Below are 27,112 nucleotides of genomic sequence, written 5' to 3'. Positions count from 1 at the left end.
AACAGAGTGTAACATGCTTTAGTGTAATACATACTAATTGCCAATGGACTACAGACTGGGTTAAGTTAAATTACCTTAGTATTTGTAACCTCTGACACAAGTGAAATGACCAAGAACACTTCAGGGTGACAATTACTGCAGATTTTTTCTTCTTCTCTTCATTCATGCAAAGACTTTAAACGCTGCCTGCCAAGTAGTAGTTAGAATCATGGCCGATGGAAATTGGGCCAAAAATGTATGATGAAAAGACTGAGAATATGTGCACAACTTTACAATTAGAAACAAATATGTGCAGAATGAATAGTGCAGAACTGTAATGTGGACTGACTGGATAAGACATATGATAGATGCCTCACAAACCTATTATAGTATCACCAACAACAGTGCAAATGCAATATTAAATATGTATCAATTAACTACATCACATTTTTTGCCAATTTGCTGTCTTCAACTAAACAGAGCAAACTTTACTGGCAATGCATCTTCTGTACTTGATAAAGCAGTAGCATTCCATAACTTGAGGGGAGTTACAACACACACACAGAGAGAGAGAGAGAGAGAGAGAGAGAGGGGGGGGGGGGGGGGGGGGGGAAGAAAAAAAAAAACCACAAAACCGTTTTTGGATTATCTCATTATAAAACTCGCAAATTTCTGAATAAAATGATATATATCACTTATAATCTCACAGGGGAAATGGAGAAATATTTTTTTAGTATAATCTACACCAACTGAAAACGTTAAAATTTTTGTGTGCATTACTTCAAGATCTAATAAAACTGGTAATTTTTAATACAGGAGGCTGTGGATTGCTGTGTTATAAAGGTCATGTCCAGAAGAGGATGGGCACCAGGTTGAGGAAGTTGAAACAAAGTTTGAGAGACAAGAAACTTTCCGATGGTAAAACTACAGTATTATTATGGCATCGCCATTAGAAATAATACTGAGGATTTGTTGAAAATGAAGCAGGCAGTATGGGCTACCTTCTTCCACAGACTGTCAACTGATGAAAAACCAGTACACCACCTTTGCCCTCCTGGACCCGATTAAAGCTGCACTTACTGCAATGCCCAATACTCAAACAGTTCATACAGCCACAAACATTCCATCCCAGTAGCAGTCATGGATATCATAAAACCTATTTACAGAGACCTGGGAAATCCTGAGTTACTGAAGAAGTGTCTGCATGGTCAGGCTCAAAATCCCAATAAGTCGTTCAATAATCTTATATGGATTCCATTATCAAAAGATGTTTTTGTTGGAAGTGGGGGGGTGGGGGGGGGGGGTGTCAGTGATGCTGTTATTGATTGTAATGACGGCAACATTGGTAGGGTGAAAGTGCTACAGCATATGTGAATTAATCTGGAGCAAACTGCATCAGACAACTGGAACGAATGGACTAGGTTCCCATTGATAAAGCAGAGTATGTAGCACAGTTGGTCACTAACAAGTCCAGAAAGAAGAAAAACCTTGGAACAAGACCAAGAGGATGATATACAGTATGGTGCAGTGTGCTTCTGAGTGACTAAAAATAAAACATTAAGCATATATTGAGATACAGTCTATTGAAACTTTAGAAGCCATTCCCAAAAAATTTACATTTTCTGTTTCATTTTTTCCTAAATCTCAGAAACGACTTTGAGAAGAGTATTCAAATTTTCAGGGAGTAATAACATGCATATCCTAAGTCTACTGAACTAAAAGAAGAACATAATGTTATGTATAATTGACTTTATTTAGGATAACATACAAAAAAAAGTACACAAAATTTTAAACGTGTGATTAAAAAATTGTATTTCCGAAAGCAGTGGCTGAAATGCAATTATTGTAGTTCAGTAGATTCTGAACATACAGTTTAATGTCTTGAGTAAGTTTCATGTCAATGGCTACAGTGGTTCTTGAAATATAGGGAAGCCAAGTCATTAAATTTGACACTGTCGAGATACGGCGTTCCAGTGAGCATGATGGAAGAGAGCACTATTTGTAATTTAATTTATATCCACGTCACTACTTTTCGTAAGTTATTCATTGTTTACGACTTCCTCAAAATTCTCTCAAAATTCACCATACATTTACTACCTGGCTCTTTGCTTGCCACTGTGGATCTAGTCCCTCAATACGAGGAAATTCTCTTTAAGAATTGTTTTGCCACAGTCCAACATCACATCTAGCAGTATCTTTTGGAATCCAAATGCATTACTTTCCTTGTATGAATGATCCACCTCACTGTTACTTGACTTAATTCTCCTTTGACACATTTGGTGAGGGAAACTACCCATACAGCACCCTCCCAGCTACTCACCTAAACATGGTTCAACAAATGCTTTGTTACTAGGACTGGTGGTAATTGTCCAATTTCATTAGTCCTCCATAAATCTTAACATGATATCTAGTGCACAGTACAAGGGTCATTCAATAATTAAACGGATAAACATACATAGTGCAGGCAGTGACTGACCAGTGAACTGAAATTTTTGTGAGATTTAGATGGCAATCTTGTTAAAGAGTGTCACGTCATTTTATTGATTACCATTTACATAAACATAACATCTAAGTTCTCAGTTACGATGGTGTGCCCCACAAAGATAGTACTCTTGAAGAAGAGTGTTCTGCGATCACATTTTGAAATGAAAGTGTACAACCATCAGAAAAACTGCAGTAGTTGTGTGAACTCTGCAGGTTTATACATGTGGATAGCAAAATTTAAAGGTAGACACACAAGCACAACTGTTGAGCACTTTTCCAATAGCATTCAGTAGCAGTATCAATCTGTGTTTCAAGCTCATATTGATTCTCTTGTCCAGGAAGACTGATTATGTACAACTGAATGAACTGCAGAAAAATTTAGAGTAAGTGTTGGCACAACTCATTTAATCTCTCAAAACAAACTGATCTATCATAACGCTTGTGCAAGGCGGGTTCCAAAAGTGCTTACTGTTCATCATAAGGAACATTTTGATTTGTATCAAATTCAAAAATCGTATCAATAGTTAATTTGATGTGCTTTTGAACAGGATTTTAACCCGTGATAAAATCTGAATACATCATTTTCAGCCAGAGTCCAAGTATCAAAGCACGCAGCGGAAACATCTTGAAACACGTGTCCGTAAAAAATTCCAAATGCAAGCCCTGGCTGTTGAGATCATGTTAGCCATTTTTTGGAGTACCTGTGGTTCAGTTTTCCATGACTTTTTTTTCTTTTTGAGAAGCAGCACACTATCAACATCCCATACTACCTAGGCGCAACTGAGATCAAAGTTAAGCAGCCACTGAGGAGGTAATATCCATGATGTCAGGGGAAAGATGTGCTACTTTGGTGTAAAGTGGCACCACTAATGCTGAAAAACATTGGTAAAGTGAGTTGGGAGTGCCTAACTCCCTACTGCTCTGTCCTTGCCCTCTTAATATATCTATCTGTTTGGTCTGATGAACAAAGCTTTGCACGGCACAAGTTCACTGGCAACTAAGAGGTAAAAAACTACAAACTGTCTTTGATATCAAGGTAATGAACTCTTCAGTGAAAGCATAAGAAAGTACTAAAGGAGATGTTACAAGTGCAAAGAAGTTGGAGGACAATATGTGGGAAAATAGATTATTATTGATTTAATTAACCATTATTACTGTATAGTTATCTGTTTGGTTAATGAATGATTTTCAGAAATGGTTCTTACCTGGCCACCAACAATATAATAGCCCAGAATTTTGTAGTGCAACAGATTGGGCACAATTCACAAGCTTTTATCGCCAGAGCACTCTAAGAGTGAATAAAGTTGATAAGATCCGAACTTTTGTTACTGATATTTGTTGTATATGATAGTTATGAAGATTATTAATACGAATTGTGAAAAGAGTAAAAGTAATCACCAAACAAATAGTTGAGGCCCTGAGCAGTTGACAAGAATATTAACAAGACAAACTGTTGCTAAGCTTTTAGACTATGTACTTTCTAGGGACTGACTAACTAACAAAACAAATGAACACTCAATGGATCAACTAAGGTTAAGTCATTACTTTTACTTCCTCAGAGATTTTCTAGTATTGTATTAAGGAGGGTTAATGTTTTCTATTTCATGTACTCTGAAACTTTCAAAGAGATGTGGTAACCACCACCATCATGACAAGTAAATACACCAGAGCCTGTTTGCTGGTTGCTAAACAAGTGTAACAGGTGGCTACTGGTGAATGGCTGAAATAAGGGGAACTACAGCTGTTATTTTTTCACTTAGGCAAGCAGCTGTATGGATGGAATCCTCTTAGGTAAAATATATTGTAGGTAAAATAGTCCCCCATCTCAACGTAGGAATTACTTGGGAGATTGACTCATCAGGAAAACCAGAACTGGCATTCAAAGAGTCAGATGTAGGACTGTTAGATCCCTTAACTGGGAAGATAGGTTACATAATTTAAAAAAAGAAATTGATATGCTGAAGTTAGATATAGTGGGAATTACATAAGTGTGGTAGTAAGAAGAATGAGACTTCTGGTCAGGTAAGGGTTGTCAACATAAATCAAGTAGGGGCAATAATTTACCAAACAAATTCAACATTTTCGCACTTCTAAATATGGAATTCACTCGTGTTTCTAAGATCTACCTGTTGTTAGCTGTTCAATACTGAGCTGAGCCTTGCGTGCACGATCCATTAGTATCTCAGAGTTTCCTTGCTCCTCCTCCAGTTCTTCTTCCAAAGTGGCAATACGAGCCTCGAGACGTCGCTTATCATCCAGCAGAAGTGATCCCTTGCTGGCTGAACTACCCATTTCTTCTTGCAGCTCATCTCTCTCTGCTTCTGCAGCTCTTCTTGCTCGTTCTGCTGCTGAGAGTTCTTCACTCACCTGTATCAATTTACTGAAATGTTACTAACAGTTCCACAAATGAAATGCTGGAGAGTAATAAACTGTTAAGACTACAAATTACTATCTACTTCTTAACTGTTTGCATTTCGTTATCGCAAAAAATTTGGTTGGGCATAATAGGGACTACTTGTCAGGACTACTATAATGTTCCAACGAATCTAACCAACTTTGTCAAGCAGATTAGAGCAATAATATATAAAAATAGTTTGTAGTTATGATATTTAAAGGTATCCTTCATCCATTTTTAAAATACTGTACCAAGGGTCTTCAAACCACAATGACACTTGAGTGTACTAAGTCCACTTTTAAATAACTAAAGCTTTCTTCATAAAAACACTCAATTTGCTTGTGTCAATAAGGACAAATACATCTGTGCAGGGGCGTGCTTTCCTTTCTGCGAAAGGATCTTTTGCCTCATTAAAGTTCGTCAAACATTTTGCTACATGAAAAATTGAAATGTCGCTGTCTAATGCTGAAAAAGCTTTAATTACAAATAGGCCCATGACTGGTGTGGTTTCTCGACCTGATTACCTATATTTTGTCACTGTCTGCAAGATAAAACAAAATAGGCCTTTATAACACTGCAGCAATTGTAACACACACCAAATAAATGAGACTGTTTTGGCGTAAATGGTCATTTTTATAACACGGCAGAATATAATTCATGAAGTACCAATATCAAGTGCCTATTAGGCCTTCTACAAGCAAAAAGCTTTACTTTAGGAAATAGTTTTACACTTCACTCATATGCTCCAGTTTCTCAAGCATGAGATTGAAAAGTAGTAGTGCGAAATTTTTATATAAATTTGGAATCATCATGTTCTTCCGTAATTTAAGTGATGTCACTGTTTCTTCTCCTTCCTCGTTCTAACAAACAACATTGTCATCACTAGTTCTGTATCTATTCCTACCAGTGTCAAAGCTTCTTCACCGGTTAACTTGACTAACTCTGTCAGAATCACCAGTTTAGTTATGCCGCGATTGTTCTCGGGTTTGGCGTTATTACGTGTTCATACAATGTGTTTTCCGCACTACTTCCACACTAGACCTTAAAGCGGCTGCTAGCCAGAGACTGTACAACTGGCCCTTGCTAGTATAGCGATCTGGCCAAAAATTTTCTGTCAAAATTTCATTTTCTTGGACACACTGAGAAGATAATACATAACCTTTCTTACATGTTATTCCTGTCAGTTGTTTATTTGTACTCTGGTAGTCTGACTATGGATTTCGCTCTTAATCATAACAATGCTCATCATTTGCAAACCCTATCAACCACGTAATCAGACAGTGGTTGGCTTTCTTTCGTTCGGCTATACTCTGCTCAGCTCGTATAGCCCCTTTTGTCTGCAGGAAAGTTTATTTCTAGATGTGACGAGGATTCCACTGACAGAGTCATCATGTACACTATGCACGCATTCACAAATCAAGTTATGATTCATTCAGAAATCAACTTAGAATGTTTTCAACAATGTTCAAAAACCTACAGGGACACGTTTGAAAGTCATACGAATAAAATCTATAGACCGCTGGATGCTAGGCACTTTGTGAAACAAGGTTTCTTTTCCCTCAGGAATATGCATTGCCCCTCCCCCCACCCCCTTCCCCAACACACACACACACACACACACACACACACACACACACACACACACACACACACACACACCTATTTGACTTTTTTTTCTCCCTCCATGCGACTGCTTACACAGCCAACAGCCACGTTTCTGTAACCACAAGTGGAAGAAGGTACTACGCAACTGCGCATGCGCATGATCCCACTCGTAACTGCTAAAACAAATCTAATTTCAACAGTTGTGACAACATGCACGTCGGAAGAAATTTGTTATTAAAAAGCATTGCATAGTCTTCCTAAAGCCTTTGACACATTTTGCTGTTGGCAGACGCTTGTATGAGCACTGTGTTTAGTTGCTGTATATGGTGCATTTCCTTTGCAATTTAAGTTTTATTTCAGCTTTTTCCCTCATTCATGTTTTATTGCTGCAGTATTATTCTGCAGTAGCAGGATACAGTAACATCCTTTGTTAGAGTATTGGTTGTTACCAGTCAAAATGACAAAAATTTAACTGAGAACAAAAACAATAAAAAATTCCCAGAATTTAAAAAACATTCCCGGGTTTTTCCCAGATCTCCTGGCTGTCCCAGGTCGTAGACACCCTGTTAGTGAACTACTATTTTTTTTTTTTTTTTTTGTAACATTTGAGTTTCTTTGGCAGTGTTTCATTCAGTCTGAGAATACTAGAAAACCATCTTGCTTATCACTGACTCTTACATGTTGTTCCATTCCTTTCCTAGCTGCATTAATTGTGATTGCAACCTTCAACATACACAATATTGTTTAGATTTGTCTTCTAACTAATTAACATCCACCCTCCCCCCTCCTCTTTTGTCCACCCAAGTAATTGCCTCTTTCATATGCTGATATGGTCTAACCTGCACATGTTTAGTAGTTACACAATTTTTGTTTTCTTCATACATTCTAACTATTACAGGTACTACTGATATTCTACACAGCAATGAACTTGTTGCAGACTTATTTTTTGTCTTTCTTAAAACTCTGACTGTTTTAATACGTGCTTTTAACAACTGCTGTCTACTGAGGGACCCAGAAAGAGAGAGTAATGTTCCACTCCCTGATAACTAGCTATTACATAAATTGCTGCGGCTGTTCTTGGTGAACTTCATGATTGAATCAGAATTCTCAGCTGAGTGGCAGCATCAACATTTCAGTGAGTTCTCTACTTAAAATCTTTTGCCTGAAGATGATTTGTAGGAAACTCCTGGAAAAACTGCTTTAAGCTGGGACCATTTCACCAGGGCAATAACTGTTACCTCAGAATACAAAACTGTTAAGTTTTAAATAGCTTTAATTCATCATCACAGTCAAACTCTGAATATTATAGGAAGTACTCATAATTATAGTAATTCAGGTTCGCAACTCCTGTCCTAATGCACAATAAGCATATAAAGTGAGTACTTATTAAATAATCTAAAAAGAAACTGTTACAAATAGCTCATCAGAAATCTTAAAAATGGTCTTCTCTTTTCTTATACCTGTTGTTGCAATAGACGGTGAATAGTTTTATTCAAGTAGAAGCAAAACTGACCTGTGCAAGTTCTGCTTCCAGGCTCTTCAGCCGCCGTTCTGCCTCTTTGGCTGCAGCTGCCAGCTCGTCACGGGCAGCTCTTGCCTCTTCTGCATCACGTGCAGAGTCCTTAGCTTGTGTCTGGAATTTATGTAGTACTTGTGAAGCATAAAAGATGATGAAGGATGAATTTATAATAATAAGATGGACATCCGGCAAATGACTTGTCTTTTTATCAAATTTAAATACACACAAAACTTACCTGCAACTTCCTTAGTTGTTTCAGAGCATCTTCTTTTACTTTGTCGTGCATTTCCAACTGCTGTTCTAGGTCTTTCATGTCTGCCTCCAGCTTCTTGCGCTGCTGGGTGGTGGCAGCACGTTGCTTACGCTCATCTTCCAGTTCCGCTTCCAGGTCACGTAACTGTTTCACTAGCGCACGACGTTTCTCTTCTGCCTGTTCCTCCCGTGCCTGCAGGTCCCGCTCGAACTGTGCTCGCAGAGCCTGCATATTTACTTCCAGTCGCAACTTAGCATCCTCAGTCAATTGTAATTCATCTTCTAGTTCTTCATATTGTGCCTTGTGCTCTGCAAGCTGACTCTCCAATGCTCTTTTCGCTTTCTCAAGCTCATGTACCTGTAGTGTAAAAATAAATAGTTACAAATTGTTTCTAAAGAGCTAAACTGCAAAGGCAACTGTAAAGTTAGACATAATATATATTAATATCTTACACCTCATCAGCATTAAACATATTTCTGCGCCTGTATATATACAGAAAAGACCGGGAGAGGGAGAGGAATTACATGGACATTCTGAAATGGAAAGCTCTCAATGACAGCAGTACAGAGATCTATAATACTAATGCAATCCTGATTCATAACCAATTAAACAAAAAGTTGAAATGACTATAAGAAAGTTATGACACATTTAAGTTTTTATAATCTTACTACTGTTCTATACGTTTAAATGCAATTTTCGTTACAAGTTTTTAAAAATTATGAAAAAGTTTGCTACGATTGTGACCTCTTTTTTCATTATCAACTGTGACTTCTTGTTCCTTTTCTTCCACTTCCAATCTTTCATGATGTCTTTCACAATCCCACAAAATTCAAAGTGATTCTTTCTTTGTAATGTCACCTTGACTGAAAATGGTTGTTAGTGTCTTTTCACCAATTGCGTTTTTGGGGCAGGAGGGGGTCTTCCTTACTACTTTCTTTCCTAAATCAAGATTCACTAGTTTTGAACAAATTTCCCAATGCATATAAAAAATACAAATACTAAAAACATTCAGCCTAGTTTTCATAAATTCTGTTATACAGTCCCTCTTTTAGAGCCAATAAGCTACAAATCATCAGACAGTGTTATGACATACATATGGCATCAGTTCTGAAAAGTCACTGCTGTGCTTTTGTGATTATATTATACATTTTTTTTATATAATTTCCTACAGCTTCATTTCAGACATTGAAAAGTAAGCAATAATCTATATCTGTCGTATTAGGTGTAACTGAAACAAATACTTTGCTTTATCATTCTGTGTTTATATATCAAACAGAATCAACTGAATTAGAATGAGTAAATTTTTTATTCATTTTGTATTTGCATTCATGTGCCCCACCTGCCCTCTCTCTTTCCAAGTTGTTCTACATTTATCTTTGTCAATGGTAGCCACTATGTCTTTAACCTATTTTCCTTTGGAAATAACTACTTTTGCACTACAGTGGGTAACCTTTCTTACAGGAAAGATGTCAGCCTTTGTCTTGTAAAACTAAGTAAAAACTACAAACCAAAGCTTTTGCTTCAAAACACAGTTTCATCAAGTTTCACTGCTGTATTTTACTTCATTGCCAGACAAGTAAAAACAGTTCCCACATCATCACTGAATACTACTACTACTACTACTACTACTACTACTACTACTACTACTTCTACTTCCAACACCACCAACAATAATAATAATAATAATAATAATAATAATAATAATAATAATAATTTTATACACTATAATTAGGAAAGGCAGTTTTAAAGCACAGATGTAATGCAAAGATGTAACTACTACTAATTAAAAGGATATCAGAATTATGGTACTAGACAAACATTTGGCCCCTATGAAATGAGCACAGGTATGGGAAAGAACGATTTGATACTTTTAAGTTAAAATTAGGAGCAGTTTGTTATTTAGTTAATGGTGCAAAAAAAAAAATAGTATATATTTATTAAAGTAATACAAAACTCATTGCTGCTGGGAAAAATTGCCTAATCCTTACCTCTGCCTGTGAATTTGGGCAAAAAAAGAAGGGAAAAAATATGTTAACTGTGAAACCATGCAATACTGAATAATGTAGGAAACAAACACACACATACATACATTAACAATTTTGTGTAATTAAATTTAATTCTTTGTGTCTTATCTTTATTACCCATAAGCAAATTGCACATAGCAACTGATAGCTAGTAACTTCAGTTCAATAAAGTATTCAGATTCCCAAAATTATTCAGTACAAATCAAATACAAGTAACAACATTTCCATAGATCTGTGAGGCAAAATAGGAGCATCTGATAAATCTCAGAACAGCTGGGGGCAACACTGACACACTAATGATAAAAATATGCAAAGAATTGATAGGTTTTGAAACTGGACAGTCACTTCTTCAGGAGAAAACAAAAGAAGTTAGGAAACTTAAGCAAGGATCTGCACACGGAAGATCAAAGGAATGATCACACCCATCCTCTGACAATAGAGGAAAAGCAAGAAGAAAGTTGGAACTATGATAATGGCAGAATTTAGAATTCAAATCAATAATAATGGACCATAGGCAACTGATATTTGAAAGACAGTCATAAACTGTGATTCTGCATATTACGCTTTCTTTGAACTGTAATTCAAAAGCCAGAAATATGGTACGAATTATATGGTATATCAATAATAAATTTAAGAAAGGACAACAGATCCTATTGGCAAAGAGGGAGAAGTTTGAGTCCACTTCTATTTCCTCTCTCTTTTCTATCAGGTTCTAACTCCTATGGCAAAAAAAAAAAAAAAAAAAAAAAAAAAACCTCAAAAATTTAGCCTTTACTTATGTCAGTCTATTCCAGTAGTTCCTATTCTGACAATTAGTAATCTCACCTGTCCAACGAGGAATGTACCGAGACTAAAAACAAGCCTGTCTCACTATTCTTTAATCACTGTTCATGGAAGTACTATCAAAAATAATAAATATATACTATTACTATGTGCCAGGCACAAGATAGTACACTTGTAGCATTATATAACCTACTGTAATTCAAGCATGCAAACAGCAGAGTTACTCAATAGTAAGCTATAGAGCACTTACTTCATAAATTAGTTCAATATCTCCCCTGCATGCACGTCTACAGTTAAAACATACATACATAACTTACTATCTCAATACTGCTGTCTGGCTTCCCATTTTCAAGTGAAATGGGGTGACAGCTATTGCAAAACTTTAATATAAACATCCCTATAAATTCACTGCTCAATGAATTATAGGAGACATACTGAATGATATGTACATAATCTGAACTATCTTACTATGACAAGAAGAAAAAACATGTTCTAGTTGACACTACCACGATTACCTACAGCCTAACGTTTGGCAACTGTCTGAATCTTACAAATATTTTATTGAATGTTTATAAGTAATGGGAGTACCCGAAAGATTTCCTCAAGTAAGCTAAGGCAACGTTTGAACTGAGATTAAACAGAATCATATAACAAAAAGACATACATTTTTATCAGCAGTCCCTTGGCTGTTCACAAGTTCATCGAGTTCAGCTTGCAGTTGCCTCCTGCCACGTTCCAATTCTTCAACTTTTTCACTCATGTCGTCTAGCTCCCGTGTCAGTGACAACACTTTGGTTTCCTTTTCTCGTGCTTCACGCTCTGCAGCATCACGTTCTTGAGCTATCTGCTCCGATACAGCCTAAATAAAAACAGTTTAGATGTAATCATAGAACGCAAATTTCATTTCAGATGTTCATAGTGTTTGTAGTACCTAATGACTAAAAACAATTGCATGGTTAAGAAACGACTAAAAAAATTGTTATGTTATTCTGCTTTATACACATTATTATTTCCTTTAGTTATCACTAAACCAACTTTATGACACTGTGTAGGAAAAATCTTTCCAATTTACAATGATCTATAGATCCACAATGTATTGCACAGCAATGATTCGCAAACAAATTTTTATTACCTTTTCCTCTGCTAGCACCTTGTCAAAATTACGCTGTTTCTTCTCCAGTTCCAGCACCTTTGCACGTTGAGCTTCAAGATCAATGTTGGCATCTTCAAGTTCAGCCTGTAATTTCTTCTTTGATTTGTCCAATTTATCATTTGCTGCTTGAAGCTCCTCTACTTGTCTCTGTAATGCTTCAATATCCTAAAATTATAGCAAGCACTCACGTCAGCATTGTCAAGGTTATGGCGTAATGTGTAAACACAAAATAGGCATTGTCTCCTCATGAAGAGTGAAAAGTGTAAGACAATTAGATGGATATACAAAATGTAGTGCATCCTTATTACACACCACAATACACTTTTATAAGAGGTGAGATTTAATAGAGTATGAAACACATGCTAATGATTAATATAAAGGAAAAAGTCATCAAACTTAATACAGGAGATACTTGCAGTCCTACAATGATTCAAAATTTGCAGCATGACTCTATACAAGAACTACGATAAATGGGAAAACTTAAGGGTACAGGGGTAATCCGAACTGTCTATTACAGTAGAAGGAAGTTAATTCAAAAGTTAAAAATCAGAAATGAAAGAAATTGAGCAAACTGAAGACAGTAAGGAATTTTTGCATTCTAAGTTCTGAATGTAATTAAAAAAGGTAACTGAACAATGAGAGAATATAGTAGATGAAGAGTACAGGATGATATGAATTAAAACAGGAACATAAGAACACAATCAAGGTGAAAACAAATGTAAATCAACACTAATCATAATGCATTGTGTCCCAGTTCTTCCCCTTACTCCATGACCACCACAGTCCCCTAAAAATATTTTTTTACAGAAAAGAAATCTAAACTTCCTACTGTAGAGTAGGAAACGTAACTCAGTTGATACTTTCGCTTGTAGTTCATATTTTGTTGATAAATAATGGTTGGTTGATTTATTTGGGGGAGAGGACCAAATGGCAAGGTCATCAGACCCATCGGCTTAGGGAAACCACGGGAAACCTAAATCAGGCTGGCCGGACGTGGGTTTTTAACCGTCATCCCCCTGAATGTAAGTCCAGTGGGCTAACCTCTGCGCCACCTCGCTCAGTGATAAATAACAGTGTGTGTGTTTTAAGAAGTAACGCTAATGAGTGCTTAGTGCAATGAATTAGCACTTTCAATTTTTCCATTTAAGTGATGTGAACAGTCCCTGTGTAAACTAACTTAAAAGAACAATTTTCCCAGGGTTTAAAATTGTTGCAATATTACTTTTGGTAGCCGTAAGTTGAAGTACAAAAGAAACCAGTGGTTTTTTCCTTGAATCCACATTTGGTTTCTGGTCTCAGTCAAACTATATACATTTGTAGCACAGGTGCTAGTAGACTGTGTGAAAAATGAAGCTTTGGCCCCAGTGCCTTCTCTAGTGAAGACTTGTGCTGAACACACATTGTTCTGTTTCTTCTATCCTACCAAAGTTAAAAATACTTTTACAGAGGTGATTTCTTAAAGCATAACCCATCAGTTTTAATGTCCCCTCCATCACAAACCATGGTCAGGAGGACTGAATGAATTAAGTTATGTCAATAAATACCTCTACTGATTGCTTGCTATTACTCCTTCCATGCTTTCAACTCTAAACTGTCTTGTTACAAATAGTATTTGAGAACTCTTTCTGGAGAAGATTCCAGTTTTCCTTTTTGTGTTCAGCAGTAATTAGAAGTTATGTCCTAATTATTACACGCAGAGACAATGTCCATATATACAGACAAAGATTCCAAGACTTACCAAGCGGGAAAGTGCCGGTAGATAGGCACAATAAATAAAACACACACACACACACACACACACACACACACACACACACACACACACCTCCATCCGCATATACACATGTATTGGAATGACTCCTTACCCTCTCCCTTAAAACCCACATCCTTTCGTCTTTCCCTCTTTCCTGAAGAAGCAACCGTCGGTTGCAAAAGCTAGAAATTCTGTGTGTGTGTTTTATTTATTGTGCCTATCTACCAGCGCTTTCCCGCTTGGTAAGTCTTGGAATCTTTGTCTTTAATATATTTTTCCCATGTGGAAGTTTCTTTCGAAAAATATATTAAAAACAAAGATTCCAAGACTTACCAAGCGGGAAAGCGCCGGTAAATAGGCACAATGAATAAAACACACAAACACACACACAGAATTTCGAGCTTTCGCAACCGGCGGCTGCTTCGTCAGGAAAGAGGAAAGGAAAAGGAAAGATGAAAGGATGTGGGTTTTAAGGGAGAGGGCACACACACACACACACACACACACACACACACACACACACACACACACACACACACAGACACAAGCAGCTTGTGTCTGTGTATGTATGGATGGATGTGTGTGCGTGTGCGTGTGCGAGCATATACCCATCCTATTTTCCCCCTAAGGTAAGTCTTACCGCTCCCAGGATTGGAATGACTCCTTACCCCTCTCCCTTAAAACCCACATCTTTCCTTTTCCTTCCCTCTTTCCTGACGAAGCAGCCGCCGGTTGCGAAAGCTCAAATTCTGTGTGTGTGTTTGTGTTTTATTCATTGTGCCTATCTACCGGCGCTTTCCCGCTTGTTAAGCCTTGGAATCTTTGTTTTTGATATATTTTTCCCATGTGGACATTTCTTTCTATTTTATATATAATTGATACTAGTATTAAGCCTTAAAAAATAAAGTTAGTCTTACATTGCGTGTTTTGTGGCAACCAGTCCATAAAATCCTGTGAATTTTGCTGTTTAATTAGTCGGTTAATTATTTGCACGCTTAATGCATTATCAAAATTTTGATTGCTTTCTGTGGGGTTTGATAAAAAAAATGTTACTCTAATAATAATAATAATAATAATAATAATAATAATATAAAATATCAAACATTCCACATAACACCTTTACTTTATGTTTATTACTTCTTTTTTCCTTTCTAGAAATACTTACCCCAAAGCTATGCATAGCACAATACTAACACCTCTTCCTCTTTCTGTGCTCAACATCTCACTCATTATGGAGGGATGCCGACTCAGTTTTTCAGGATAGCAAATGGGAAGTTGCACTACAGAAAATGGCCCAGATATCACTAGAAGTCTTTATACCAGGAATACATCTAATGACTGTCTCTAACTAGAAGTCTGTAAATATATGTGTATACGAATTAGCTAATTTTAAAATGATCTAAATTTGTAAATACTTTGTCATGTCCTATATCCTTGTAAAAAGACATCTATGGATGAATAAAGCTGCTGCTGCTACTTACAATACTGTATGTTTAATCACACACAGTCTTTGTCTTTCAAATATTTGCTGCATATATGATTTCAATTTATGTTTGAAGTAAATTTTATACAACAGCCTCATTACTTCACTCAGTAAATAGTTAAAGATTATTATGGTCAAAAATCTTTCACCTTCTCGTGCCATACTAAGGCTGAATGAAGAGTAGTGTGCATCATTTCTTGCGTTAGTATTATGTTCGTGCTTTGTGCTTAATGAGAGTGTACAAGAGGCTCTAGAGTGGACACCACATATTATCCTTATCATACACTTCTGTGCAACACACTATTTCTTAATGGAGATTTGTGCCAGAATGTGTGCCCATAAAACATTAGTGAATAAAAACAGGAAAAGCAAATCATCATTTTGACATTGTTTATCTCCAAAGTCTACTGTTGTCCAGAATGCAAAAGTTGCAGATCACAGGTGTTAAAGATGGTCTTGAAAGTGACATTTACTGGTTTTCCCTTATAAATTATTTCTAAGAATTGCTCTTTATGCACCAATGAAAAATATGTCACATATCTTGGGTTAATAACATTAACAAAACATTTATCTTCAAAACAGGACATAAAAAGTGGAGCAGAAGACAAAGAATTAATATAAGGCTGTTGCTTGTATTATGGCAGAGGAAGTGACATACTTTAACTTGCTCATTAATTTTACTTACAACTGTAAAACAACTATCTTTCTCTTGTAGTGTTCTTCTTCAGTGATATGGATTTCAGATTACCGTATTTTATGGTCTATAAGGTGCACCTTAATTTTTAAGAAATATTTTCAAGAACTAACATAGATTGCAAAGCCAGACTAAAAAATCTATGTATAAAACTGAAGTGACCTTCAAAATCCCTGAAAATTGTCATGTGGACCTTCTTCTTCTTCTTCTTCTCCTCCTCCTCCTCCTCCTCCTCATCATCATCATCATCGTCGTCATCATCGTCATCGTCATCGTCATTGTCACCCACATTAGAAAAATTTTACAATAATGTCTTCTCCCCCCTAGACCATGACTGTTTTATCCACTGTCACACTTGTTTGATTGTATGAGGCTTTAAAGCTCCCTTCAGCATGAATTCATGTTAGGTTTCATCCGTCATCCACTTATTCCATTTCTCTCTCACATACACTTTAAATCGTGTATTTATCACATCAGGAGGGTGAAATTGTGAAGTAAGTCCTCCCAGAGTAATGCAAGCTCTGCATTTCCCTGTCTCCATTTCTCTTCCACAGAATTTTGCAAATGACTACTGAATTGGTCTAGCACAAGAAGAGAACTCTTCTTCAATAAAGCAACTTTCCTTCTCTCCCACACTCATTAATCAATAATTTCATACCAGCCTTGTCCATCCAACCCTTTTGACAGTGTCCTCGAATCCATTTCAATATGTCATTGTCTAGTTTTGACCAGTCAGTCTTCTATTTGCACATTTGATCTCCCCCCCCCCCCCCCTCCCTTTTTTTTTACTAGCCCACCAGACACAAATGCTTTTCCTGTTGGTGGAGGGCCGAAATGCCGCTCAGCTGTTCTGTTCCTATGTTGTTCTGCATATACAATTACTTTCAATACATCATACGAATATCTTATTTGTTTCCATTATGAAACTAGATACTAACTAAGATATTGTATTGTTACCAATAACACAAATCACTATCAATTCAATTCACTGGTACCATAGACTGGATTGAGGCATCATAAGCTAGATTTAGGGGGCTGTGGTGGACATGGAGGAAATGGAAGAACAATGTCAGTAACTGGTACACAATGCATTGCGATTAGTGTCGATTTACATTTATCGTACAAATAATTCTATGCTGTCGGGTGTTTGAAACAGCTAAGCATTTTTACCTTTGCCATCTTCTTTTTTGCTTCCTCAAGTTGCTGTATCTGCTCAAAGTCTTCCTCCTGCCTCTTCTTGGCTTCCTGCAGTTGGCTGGCAGCGGCCGTCAGCTGCTTGTCGAGCGCTCTCCGCGCCTCCTCCTCCTCCTCCACCTGCTCCTGCAAAGCCTCCCGCTCACTCTCCAGCTGTCGCAGCCTCGAGCTGATAGCCAGCTTCTGTCGTGTCTCTTCTTCCAGTTGGCCCTGAAACATTTCTCTCTTAATGAAGCCTGTGCAACCACATAACTATTAAAACATTAACCGAATGACTAGTGAAACGTTTACCTATTTACTTTTAGGCATGAGTAACAGTTAGAGCTTTCTCTTTTGTCTCTACCTTCTTTACCTTCCTCCATTTACTCTTAAGTTGGTCCTTAACTTTCATAATACTGATAGGTAATGGCTTTAATGTGAATTTAAAAAATTCTACTCACCAAGCAGCAGGAGGAGGAGGAGGAAAAAAAAAAAAACCACGCGCACGCGCACGCGCACGCACGCGCGCACGCACGCACACACACACACACGCACGCGCGCACACACACGCACGCGCGCACACACACGCACGCGCGCGCACTTTTGGAGCTAGTGGCACCTTCTTCTTGTGGAAGAGTTGAAGGGGAAGAAAGAGGGTGGAGGAAAAGGACGAGAGGTTTAGGAAAAGGGATATAGTTGGGAAAAATCACTCAGAACTCCGGGTAAGGGGAGACTTGCCAGTTGGGATGAGAAGGAAAGACTTTCCTCCTTTCGTCTCTACCAGTCCTCTTCATCCCATTCGGTAAGTCTCCCCTGACCATAGGTTCTGGGTGATTTTTCCCAACTATATCCCTTTTCCTTCACCCCTCTTGCTTCCCCTTCAACACTTCTGTCAGAAGAAGGAGCCAGCGGCTCCAGACGTTTGATAAGTTAAACCTTTGTGTGTTGCTGCTGCTTGGTGATTAGATTTTTTTTATGTATCCAATTATGTTATACTGTCAAAACTTGTCTAAAATTATATAGTGGGATATGTAACTAGTATCCATTTCAAATCATCAGTTTGTCCTGCACCAAGTCATCCACTTCACAACAGCATTTCAGTATCAGTGCTTCGTATAGCTCTCTTTTCAGTCAGCCCATAATCACCTCCATTAACTCGGTCCCTTTTAATTTATTATGAAGTTTTCATTCCCAAGTATTGAGATGTCTGGGCATACAGTCTATGGTGACGGATGGGAAGCATAAAGTTTTATTTGGTTCTTGTATAGTGTGTGAGCAAAATGGTTTCCCTTAAATAATTCCTGTCTGGTATACAAAGAGATGATAATCTCATCAATACATACAGATGGAAGAGTTCACATTTTAAGTTTTCTATATAAAGGGCAACATTGTTCTTTATAAATACAGTGCACATATTCTGAATAATTTTTTTTTGTCTTTAATACCCACACTGTGTTAGCCTCAGCCCCCCCCCCCCCCAAAAAAAAGCACCCATACATAATAACACATTGATACTCAAGTGTGCCAGATCAATTTTTTATCCAAATTTAATCCCAAAAATCTGATTGTGTGGATTTTCTACTATGTGCTAGTTGTCGTGAACAATCTTTATCATTTCACGTTTTGACTGTTTGGTCTTGACCTTCATCACGTGAATCTTAAATATGTTTAGATTCAACCAGTTTAGCTAAGATCAAGATCCTAAAGTACTAATGATACTGATCAATGATTCAGGAATTTTTTCTGCATCCTGATTTCCAGCTGAAAAAGAAGCATCTCCTGAGAACAGAAATGATTGAAAACTTATATTTTATCATAAATCATTCACACAGAACAGAAATAGAACTTGACCTCATGTGGAGCCTTGTGGGACTATCATAATCAGTCACATAGTTCAGGAGGAAGCATTTATAAAGCAGTGTATCTAATGGTTGACAATATTTTGATAAAAATCTCTTTTCTTATACTCTATAAAATTAAGGAACACACTGAAACAGTTCCCAGGTTCGGCAACTAATGACTGTCTCTGCAGAGCCCCTGTTTACCTGAACATCAGCGAGCTGCGACTCTACAGTGGCAGCACTCTTGGCTGCTGCAGAGGCGCGAAGTTCAGCTTGCTCCAACTGCTGCTGCGCAGCCTCGGCCTCTTGTGCCAGGCGCGTCGCCCTCTCAGCGAGTTCTGCCCGGGTTCTCTCAGCCTCTGCTGCTTTCGCCTGCAACTCTGCCAAGGCGGCTTCTGCCTGCTTCCTTCGGCGTTCACATTCTTGCCTGCTGGCCCCAGCAGTTCGCAGTTCTTGGGTAAGGTCTGCGTTCTCGGCCTCTAGCTGTTGTTTTGCTTTTTCTAGGCTCGCCTTTGTCTGAAATTAGTTACATTATTTTAAGAATTTGAAGTTCCGAGCAACAGACGATTAATTTTTTCTGAAATCATTTGTAAGTATTATTAGCCAACAGCAAAAATCTCATATTCAGACATCATCAACAACAACTTTACCTTCTTGACAGATTCCATCTGTTCATTGATAGCTGCTATCTCTTGGCTATATTTGTGTCTCATTTCTTGCACTGTGACTTCATGGAGAGATGCTTCCTCCTCCAAAGTTTTCTTCAAGGTTGCCAATTCCTGTAAAAATATTTTGCTGTTTCAACTTATTTGTTCCCACATAAAAAAAATTACAAAATTTAGCATTGTTATACACAAAATTTTTGTTATCAGGTACTATTCACACTAGATTACCTCAAATTCTTCTTTTGCACATGATGTTTGTGGTAAGATTAAATAGACTTATGGAAACAACTTCTCAACTATAGCCAACAAAAACTTTAGTTATAAAACTCAAAAATTTGTTATGTTCCACATCATCAAATATGGAAATCAAGCACAATTTCAACAACCATTTATTTACCCAGAAGTGTGAAAACACACCATCATTGATAATCAACAGTTACAAAAATATCTGGTATATGAAAGTTTGTATTACATATACAAAAGGAAGCAACTTTTTTCTCCTTGAAGCAAGTTATGAAAAACGCTACAACAGAGATCCTCTGTCTATCAAACATGAAAATGAGATTAATAACACTAACGTAAATTAGCCCAACCACTCTGAAGCGCAACATATCACCTGTTCTCTCTTGGTACGCAACTCTTGTTGGGCAGCTGTTGTGTCTAGAGAGTCGAGCAGCTCATTCTTGAGTGCCTCCAGTTCCTCATTAAGATCCCTCTTTTGTTTTTCTGCCTTGCTGCGTGCAGCTTTCTCAGCTTCCAGATCTTCTTGAAGCTAGAAGAAAAGTTTATTAATTTTTCTGCCATGGCAAGAAAAGTGAACATACAGTAGCAATGATTGTAAAACACACTCCCACACAATTGAAATACAAATATTTGTCACCAGTGTCAGTAATATCACAGCAACAATGCTTACTAAAATTAATAAATCCATCAAAACAACTAGGAGAGTGTTTATGCTGGAAAAAGCAGATAAACGAGTGTTAGCATTTTACTTAGACTATGAATGGATATCATTTAGTTGTAGTCGAATTAAGTCAGGTGATGCTGAGGGAATTAGATTAGGAAATGAGACACTTAAAGTAGCAAAGGAGTTTTGCTATTTGGGGAGCAAAATAACCGATGATGGTCGAAGTAGGGAGAATATAAAATGTAGACTGGCAATGGCAAGGAAAGCATTTCTGAAGAAGAGAAATTTGTTAACATCGAGTATTGATTTAAGTGTCAGGAAGTCGTTTCTGAAAGTATTTGTATGGAGTGTGGCCATGTATGGAAGTGAAACATGGACGATAAATAGTTTGGACAAGAAGAGAATAGAAGCTTTTGACATGTGGTGCTACAGAAGAATGCTGCAGATTAGGTGGGTAGATCACATAACTAATGAGGAGGTATTGAATAGAATTTGGGAGAAGAGGAGTTTGTGGCACAACTTTACTAGAAGAAGGGATCGATTAGTAGGGCATATTCTGAGGCATCAAGGGATCACCAATTTAGTATTGGAGGGCAGCGTTGAGGGTAAGAATCGCAGAGGGAGACCAAGAGATGAATACACTAAGCAGATTCAGAAGGATGTAGGCTGCAATAGGTACTGGGAGATGAAAAAGCTTGCACAGGATAGAGTTGCATCAAACCAGTCTCAGGACTGAAGATCACCACAACAACAACAGATCAGCGGAATTATGAGTAGTTAAGTTTATACCAATTGTAAATAGTACTGCAGAAGCATGTCCTGAGTAAACAGGAAAGGTTGGAAAAGACCTGCTGCGGTTTAACTACAAACTGCAAAAAATGCTGAGGAAGCAGATATCGTTGCACTTTCGGGTTGAACAACGATGCAGAAATGTCGATAAGCAAAAGTTACATCTTTGTGGACCTGTACAAAGATCAATGTGTGACACATACAACAGCTTCCACAGTTATACTTTAGCATAAGATCTTGGTGAGAAGCTGAGAAAATTCTGGATCCTATATAAAATCACTAAGCAGGTCAAAGATTTCTACCCTGTCACTTGTTGACCAGCCTGGTGTGACAATGAAAGACAGCAAAAGGAAAGTCACAGTTTTAAATTTCACATTTAAGAAATCACTTATGCAGGAAGATTGTGCAGATATACCATCAAATTAGTTGAAAACAATTAACTTGCTGGGCCTGAGTAGAATCCCAGTTCGGTTTTACCTGTGGCAGTGGCCCTGTATTTTGCTCTCATCTATAATGCATATCTCAATCAGCAAAAAGTCCTAAGTACCTAGAAAAGACGCAGGTGACTCTTGCGGCAAAAGAATGGAGCCAGGAAACGACAGATGAATATCTGTAATGTCCATCTGTTGCAGAATTCTCTAGCATATTCTCAATTTGAGTATGATAAATTTCTTTAAAACTGAAGAGCTTTTGTACACAAATCAGCATTGATTTAGAAAACAATGCTCATGTGAAATCCAGCTGGCCCTTTTCTCACGATACCTATGACTCAGGGATGAAGGTTAACAGACAGATTCCATATTTTTAGATTTCCAGAGTGTTTGACACAGTGCCCTACTGCAAACTGGATGAAGGTTCAAGCATACGAGAGAGGTTCCCAGACTTGAGAGTGGCTTGAAGAGTTCTCAGATAATAGAACCCAGTATGATGTCCTCGGTGGTGAGTGTTCATCAGAGACGAGGGTATCGTCAGGACTGCCACAGGAGAAGTAATAGGACAGCTCTTGTTCTCTATATACTGATGATGTGATGGACGGGATGAGCATTAATCTGCAACTGTTTGCTGATGACTCTGTAGTGTAGGGGAAGTATTGCTGTTAGTTGAAGGGGGATCACTGCTATCATCAGTGGTGATGAGCGAAAATGTGTGCTTGACTGGGATCTTCACTTATCACTGCCGATTCCACTAAATTTCCTGCTGGATAGTAGTGATCCACTTTCAATTTACATACAATGTTTCACAGCTGTGAGATCTGTGTGGTGCGTTCTTTCGAAGGAGCAGATGCCGTGCATTTAAATACTGCTGTCAATACTGCTGTCAAGTGACTGTAGGAGAATACAACACATCTTAAACAGAACTTCTATTTGGCACGATGAATGGCAGTTAGCTCTATAAGTAAAAAAAATGTAACCTGATGTCAATCATAGAAGAAACAATCCTGTACTGTTCAAATACAGTACTAGTGGCTTGCTGCTTGACAGTCATGCCAATTAAATATCCAGGTGATATGAAATGGAATAAGGACATAAAGACAGTAACAGAGACCCATTCTTGAGTAATGCTCAAGTGTTTGGGATCCCCGCCAGGTCAGACCAAAGAAAGACAGCAAAGTAGTTCAGAGATGTGCTGCTAGATTTGTTGCCAGTAGGTCTGATCAACTAGCTAGTGTTACTGACACATTTCATGAACTCAAACGGGAATACTTGGAGGTAATGATGATGGTCTTCTTGAGAAATTTAGAGAACAGACATTTACAACTGACTGCAGAACAACTCTATTGCCGCTGACGTACATTTCACACGAGGAGCATGAAGACAATAGAAATTAGGGCACCTACAAAGGTTTATAGAAAGTCACTTCCCCCCCCCCCCTCTCCATTCACAAGTATAACAGGAAACTAAATGCCCAATTGTGATTTATGTACCCTCTGTGCTTGTGGAGTAAGTATGTATGTAAATGCAGGTCACCATAAAACCTTAATATTACAAGAACAGAAAGTGATATATCTTAAATTTAATACAGTACAGGGTTGTTCCTCACACCTGCCTTCCTCCAATAAAACTATTTCAGAAACTGAGACTGTGTTGCTAGTATTAAGTTTCACAGAAAATACTACATACGATTAGAACTAAAATACTGAAAGACATAACCAAAATCCATGTCAAAAGCTCCATTTACCTCTGCTAATTGCGATTCCAGCTCGCGCAATGCCTTCTGAGATTGCGCTTTGCTTGCTGCCTCTTCATCTATTTTCGTAAGTGCCTGTGTTAATTCCTCCTCTCGTTTTCCAAGCTGAAGCTGCATCTCCTCGAGCTAAAAGAATACCACACTGACATAAACAACACACATTTTCTCTAACATTTATCAATTACTACAAAGTGATGCAAGAAACTGCCGTCAAGACATCAGAGAACTAGTGTAACCAGTACTAAACGTGATTACGTAACTGGTTCTTCAATCTGAAATATGCCTCAACCTTTATCAGGTACATTAAACAAGCTACTTAAGATATCAAAATGATTGATGACTTTACTATCTCAGTACTTTGCTGTCATCAAAAGAATGTTCTGTGTATAGAAATCTCATGCGTACTACAGAGAAACGTCCGTGGAATAGAAGCAGGCATAAATAAATATTGTAAATCAATTTCAAGATTCAGGTAATAGAAACATTCCATTTTTGTAAGCAGTGAACGAAATCCAATTAGTTTACTACATATATGTTATTGGTAAATAAACCCAAGCGGTAGGTGTCGCCCACCTGTATGCGCTTCTCACTGAGCTGCTCGCGAAGATCGCTGACTTCGGTTTCAACTTTCCGCTTGCTGCGATCCATCTCTTGGCGCTGTTGGTGGTCTTTCAGCAGGCGCTCCTCCAGTTCGGCAATCGTTGCTTCGTGTTTCGCCTTTAGCTTGCTCAGATGCTTTGCTTTCTCTTCTTCTTCTGCCAAGGTTTGAGATAGATCTGCTGCTCGTTCTTCTAGAACCTTTTTTTCTTTCAACAGCTGTAATCATGTAAGCAATTTATCCCCACCTTACGAAAATAATAAATATAATTTCTTCTACGAAGGTCACTCAGTACAGGGGTTCATATCATTCTACATAGAATATACGGCCCAATTAAAATTACTTGATAGTTGGCCATCACTTGCCACTACAATGCTGCCACATCAGCTGCTGGCTACCACTTGGTTGTAGGTGACACACACACACACGTGGCCCACTTAACAAATGAGGTTAATGTGGAATCCAGAACAATGTCGGAAGTGGCCACGGCAATGTATTTCAGGAACACAAGATGTTCTGTCAAAAGCTGATTTTAAGCGTCCAATGACTAAACTGTGGCAGACAAAGCTGTTTTGTAGACCCAAATCTAAAAGCACGGCCTAAGCTAAGCACAGTCTCACGTTGTGCAATGTATCGGAAAAAACAACCTTTGGCGGTATTAAAATCACGATTGCTCTGTTTGCGATGATTAAGCTAACCTCTACAAGCAAACTTAAGACATTAAAAGTTCAGTTTCAGTGCTAAAGCAGACTAATTTCTTTTTATCATTGTTACCTTAAACTGTCCTCACACTGGCTACAAGGGTTGCTGTGTTACCAGCTGATGAGCAGTCCTCATTGGCACTTGGCTGCAGACTATAGGCAACACAGGCAGAGTCCAAATGAAAAAATAATGACAGGAAGAAAAATAAGTGCAAATAAAAGTGTCAATACAATGATGAGAATGACGTGGCAAAGAATTAGAAACAAAAGGAATTACATTTAAATTGACTAACTGAATAAAAATAATAATCCAACTCTCTTGACCAGGGGGCAAGAGAAAGAATTACATTTGACAAAATTCGAACCTATAATCTTCTACACGTCAGGTTAATACAATAACCACTGCAGTATGTCACAACCATGCATTAATGACTGTGGTGGCCCAGTCACAATGATGAATGACAGCCATCAAAAATTCAGCTTCACACAATGTTGTGTGAAGCTGACCCATGTCTCAGTATCCAAACACATCAAGAAAGAATGCCAGACAAGGAACTGGAACTGAATTGACCAATTGCGACAGTTTGGCAATGGTGAATGGTTCTGATATGATACTGAGTGCTCTGATTGGAAGAAACCTGCTCCAATATGTGAAGTGTCAACTTTCAAGTAATTTTAATCTAACTGTAAGATTGGCATCACATTGGTGACATAAAGTGCACTTATTGTGAAGAAGTATATCATGGTTAATTTCTTACCTTCTGATTAGTATCATCTGACAATGCAAGATCTTCTTCTAATTTCTTTATTTTGGCATCACATGTAACTTTCTCAAGCTGTAATTTCTGTCTAGCAGCTTCTTCTTCTTCCAGTTGCTCTTCCAAGTCCTAAGAAGAAGGGAAAAAAAAGAGATCATAGGATTTAAACTGTAGCGATCAAAATGTAATGCTTAGAAATGAAAAGTAAATTCATAAAATTGTTAAAAAATCATGAAGAGCTAGAAAAGTTGGCAGTATTTTCCTTTAAAAGAGCACAACTCCTATTACAGTCAATGCAAATACTTAAAAACAGAAAAAAGTTTCTTCTTCCAGGAGAAACTGAGGAACTGGCCAAGGACAGCTGGTCGCTTGGGTCCTAAGTTGCCAGTTGATATTTTAGACAAATGGCAAGCTCGGATGGGAGAATGAAACTGCTTTTGCCCTTTTCAGAGAAATCATCCCAGTGTTTACCTTAACAGTTTAAAGAAACCACGGAAAACCTAAATCTATATGACCAGATGGAGGATTTGAACTGCTGACCTTCTGAACATGAGTTCAGTGTCTTGCCACTGCAACACCTAGATTAAGAGGGCCCACTTGGCATGACCACACTACTGTCACTAAGGCTCAAAATAGGGCTTAAGGCACCTTTTTTTCCAATTTTTCAAAGTTAAGGTACTAACTGCATACAAATTTCATTGTAAAAACCATTTCTTTTTTTCAAAAGACAATTTAGAGAGCATAAGCAACTACTGAAGTAGTTATAAAATTCCTGCAAATGTCAACATACAATATTCAGGAAAATTACAGGAATGCTCATGTAGTGGCTTGCACGTATGTGTCTTACCCAAACAATCTCTCTGCCATTTAATCTTAGACCAACATCATTAGCGAAGAATATGTAGATATGGTGTATATTTATGGCTTTTGTGTTTGTAGTGCTCCTGCTGCTATCTAACAGATATTGTTGGCACTTTCTGACACATCAAATGTGAATGTGCTAAAAGCATGTGTTTTTCAGTTGATACTTTGTGAAACACATGTTATCATGCATGCTAACTGTCACACATGTTTAAACTTGACAATGTGTTGAATAATGCAGAAAATAAATAAAATTAATATATATCAGAAATAATTTGGATTAGCGCATTTATCACCATATCATAACGTTTTGCTTACAATGAGTGTTCCTGTCATATTCCAGAATGTTGACAATGAAAGGGGGATCTTAATAACAATTCCCAGAATGCCGAGCAGGTTGTTTTACGCCAGGAAATGAGAAGCAGGTGATTGTTCAAGGAGGTGTAAAAATTAGAAGATGATGATAGAGCGACAGACAGAAAATAGAAAGTGGCAATGAACTGGACT

At 37.7% G+C, this 27,112-nt stretch overlaps 1 protein-coding gene across 3 annotated transcripts in view; it reads right to left on the bottom strand.

The window, feature by feature from the left end:
• The window catches only part of LOC126334615 (myosin heavy chain, non-muscle), a 261,875-nt gene that overhangs the window by 3,527 nt on the left and 231,236 nt on the right, over positions 1 to 27,112 (bottom strand). For all 3 annotated transcript variants that reach the window (XM_049997023.1, XM_049997024.1, XM_049997025.1), the window contains 12 exons: positions 25,745 to 25,873; positions 24,261 to 24,503; positions 23,679 to 23,813; positions 20,421 to 20,576; positions 19,790 to 19,918; positions 19,344 to 19,655; positions 17,296 to 17,529; positions 12,175 to 12,360; positions 11,707 to 11,901; positions 8,218 to 8,592; positions 7,977 to 8,096; positions 4,590 to 4,830 (listed from right to left, as the gene is read on the bottom strand). In XM_049997023.1, coding sequence (XP_049852980.1) covers positions 4,590 to 4,830; positions 7,977 to 8,096; positions 8,218 to 8,592; positions 11,707 to 11,901; positions 12,175 to 12,360; positions 17,296 to 17,529; positions 19,344 to 19,655; positions 19,790 to 19,918; positions 20,421 to 20,576; positions 23,679 to 23,813; positions 24,261 to 24,503; positions 25,745 to 25,873 — 2,455 coding nt within the window. The remainder of the gene's footprint in view (positions 1 to 4,589; positions 4,831 to 7,976; positions 8,097 to 8,217; positions 8,593 to 11,706; positions 11,902 to 12,174; positions 12,361 to 17,295; positions 17,530 to 19,343; positions 19,656 to 19,789; positions 19,919 to 20,420; positions 20,577 to 23,678; positions 23,814 to 24,260; positions 24,504 to 25,744; positions 25,874 to 27,112) is intronic.

The sequence above is a fragment of the Schistocerca gregaria genome, chromosome 2 (assembly GCF_023897955.1).
Source record: "Schistocerca gregaria isolate iqSchGreg1 chromosome 2, iqSchGreg1.2, whole genome shotgun sequence".
Lineage (NCBI taxonomy): Eukaryota > Metazoa > Arthropoda > Insecta > Orthoptera > Acrididae > Schistocerca > Schistocerca gregaria.
The sequence above is the reverse complement of the archived record's forward strand: the minus strand, read 5'-3'. Positions and strand labels throughout refer to the sequence as shown.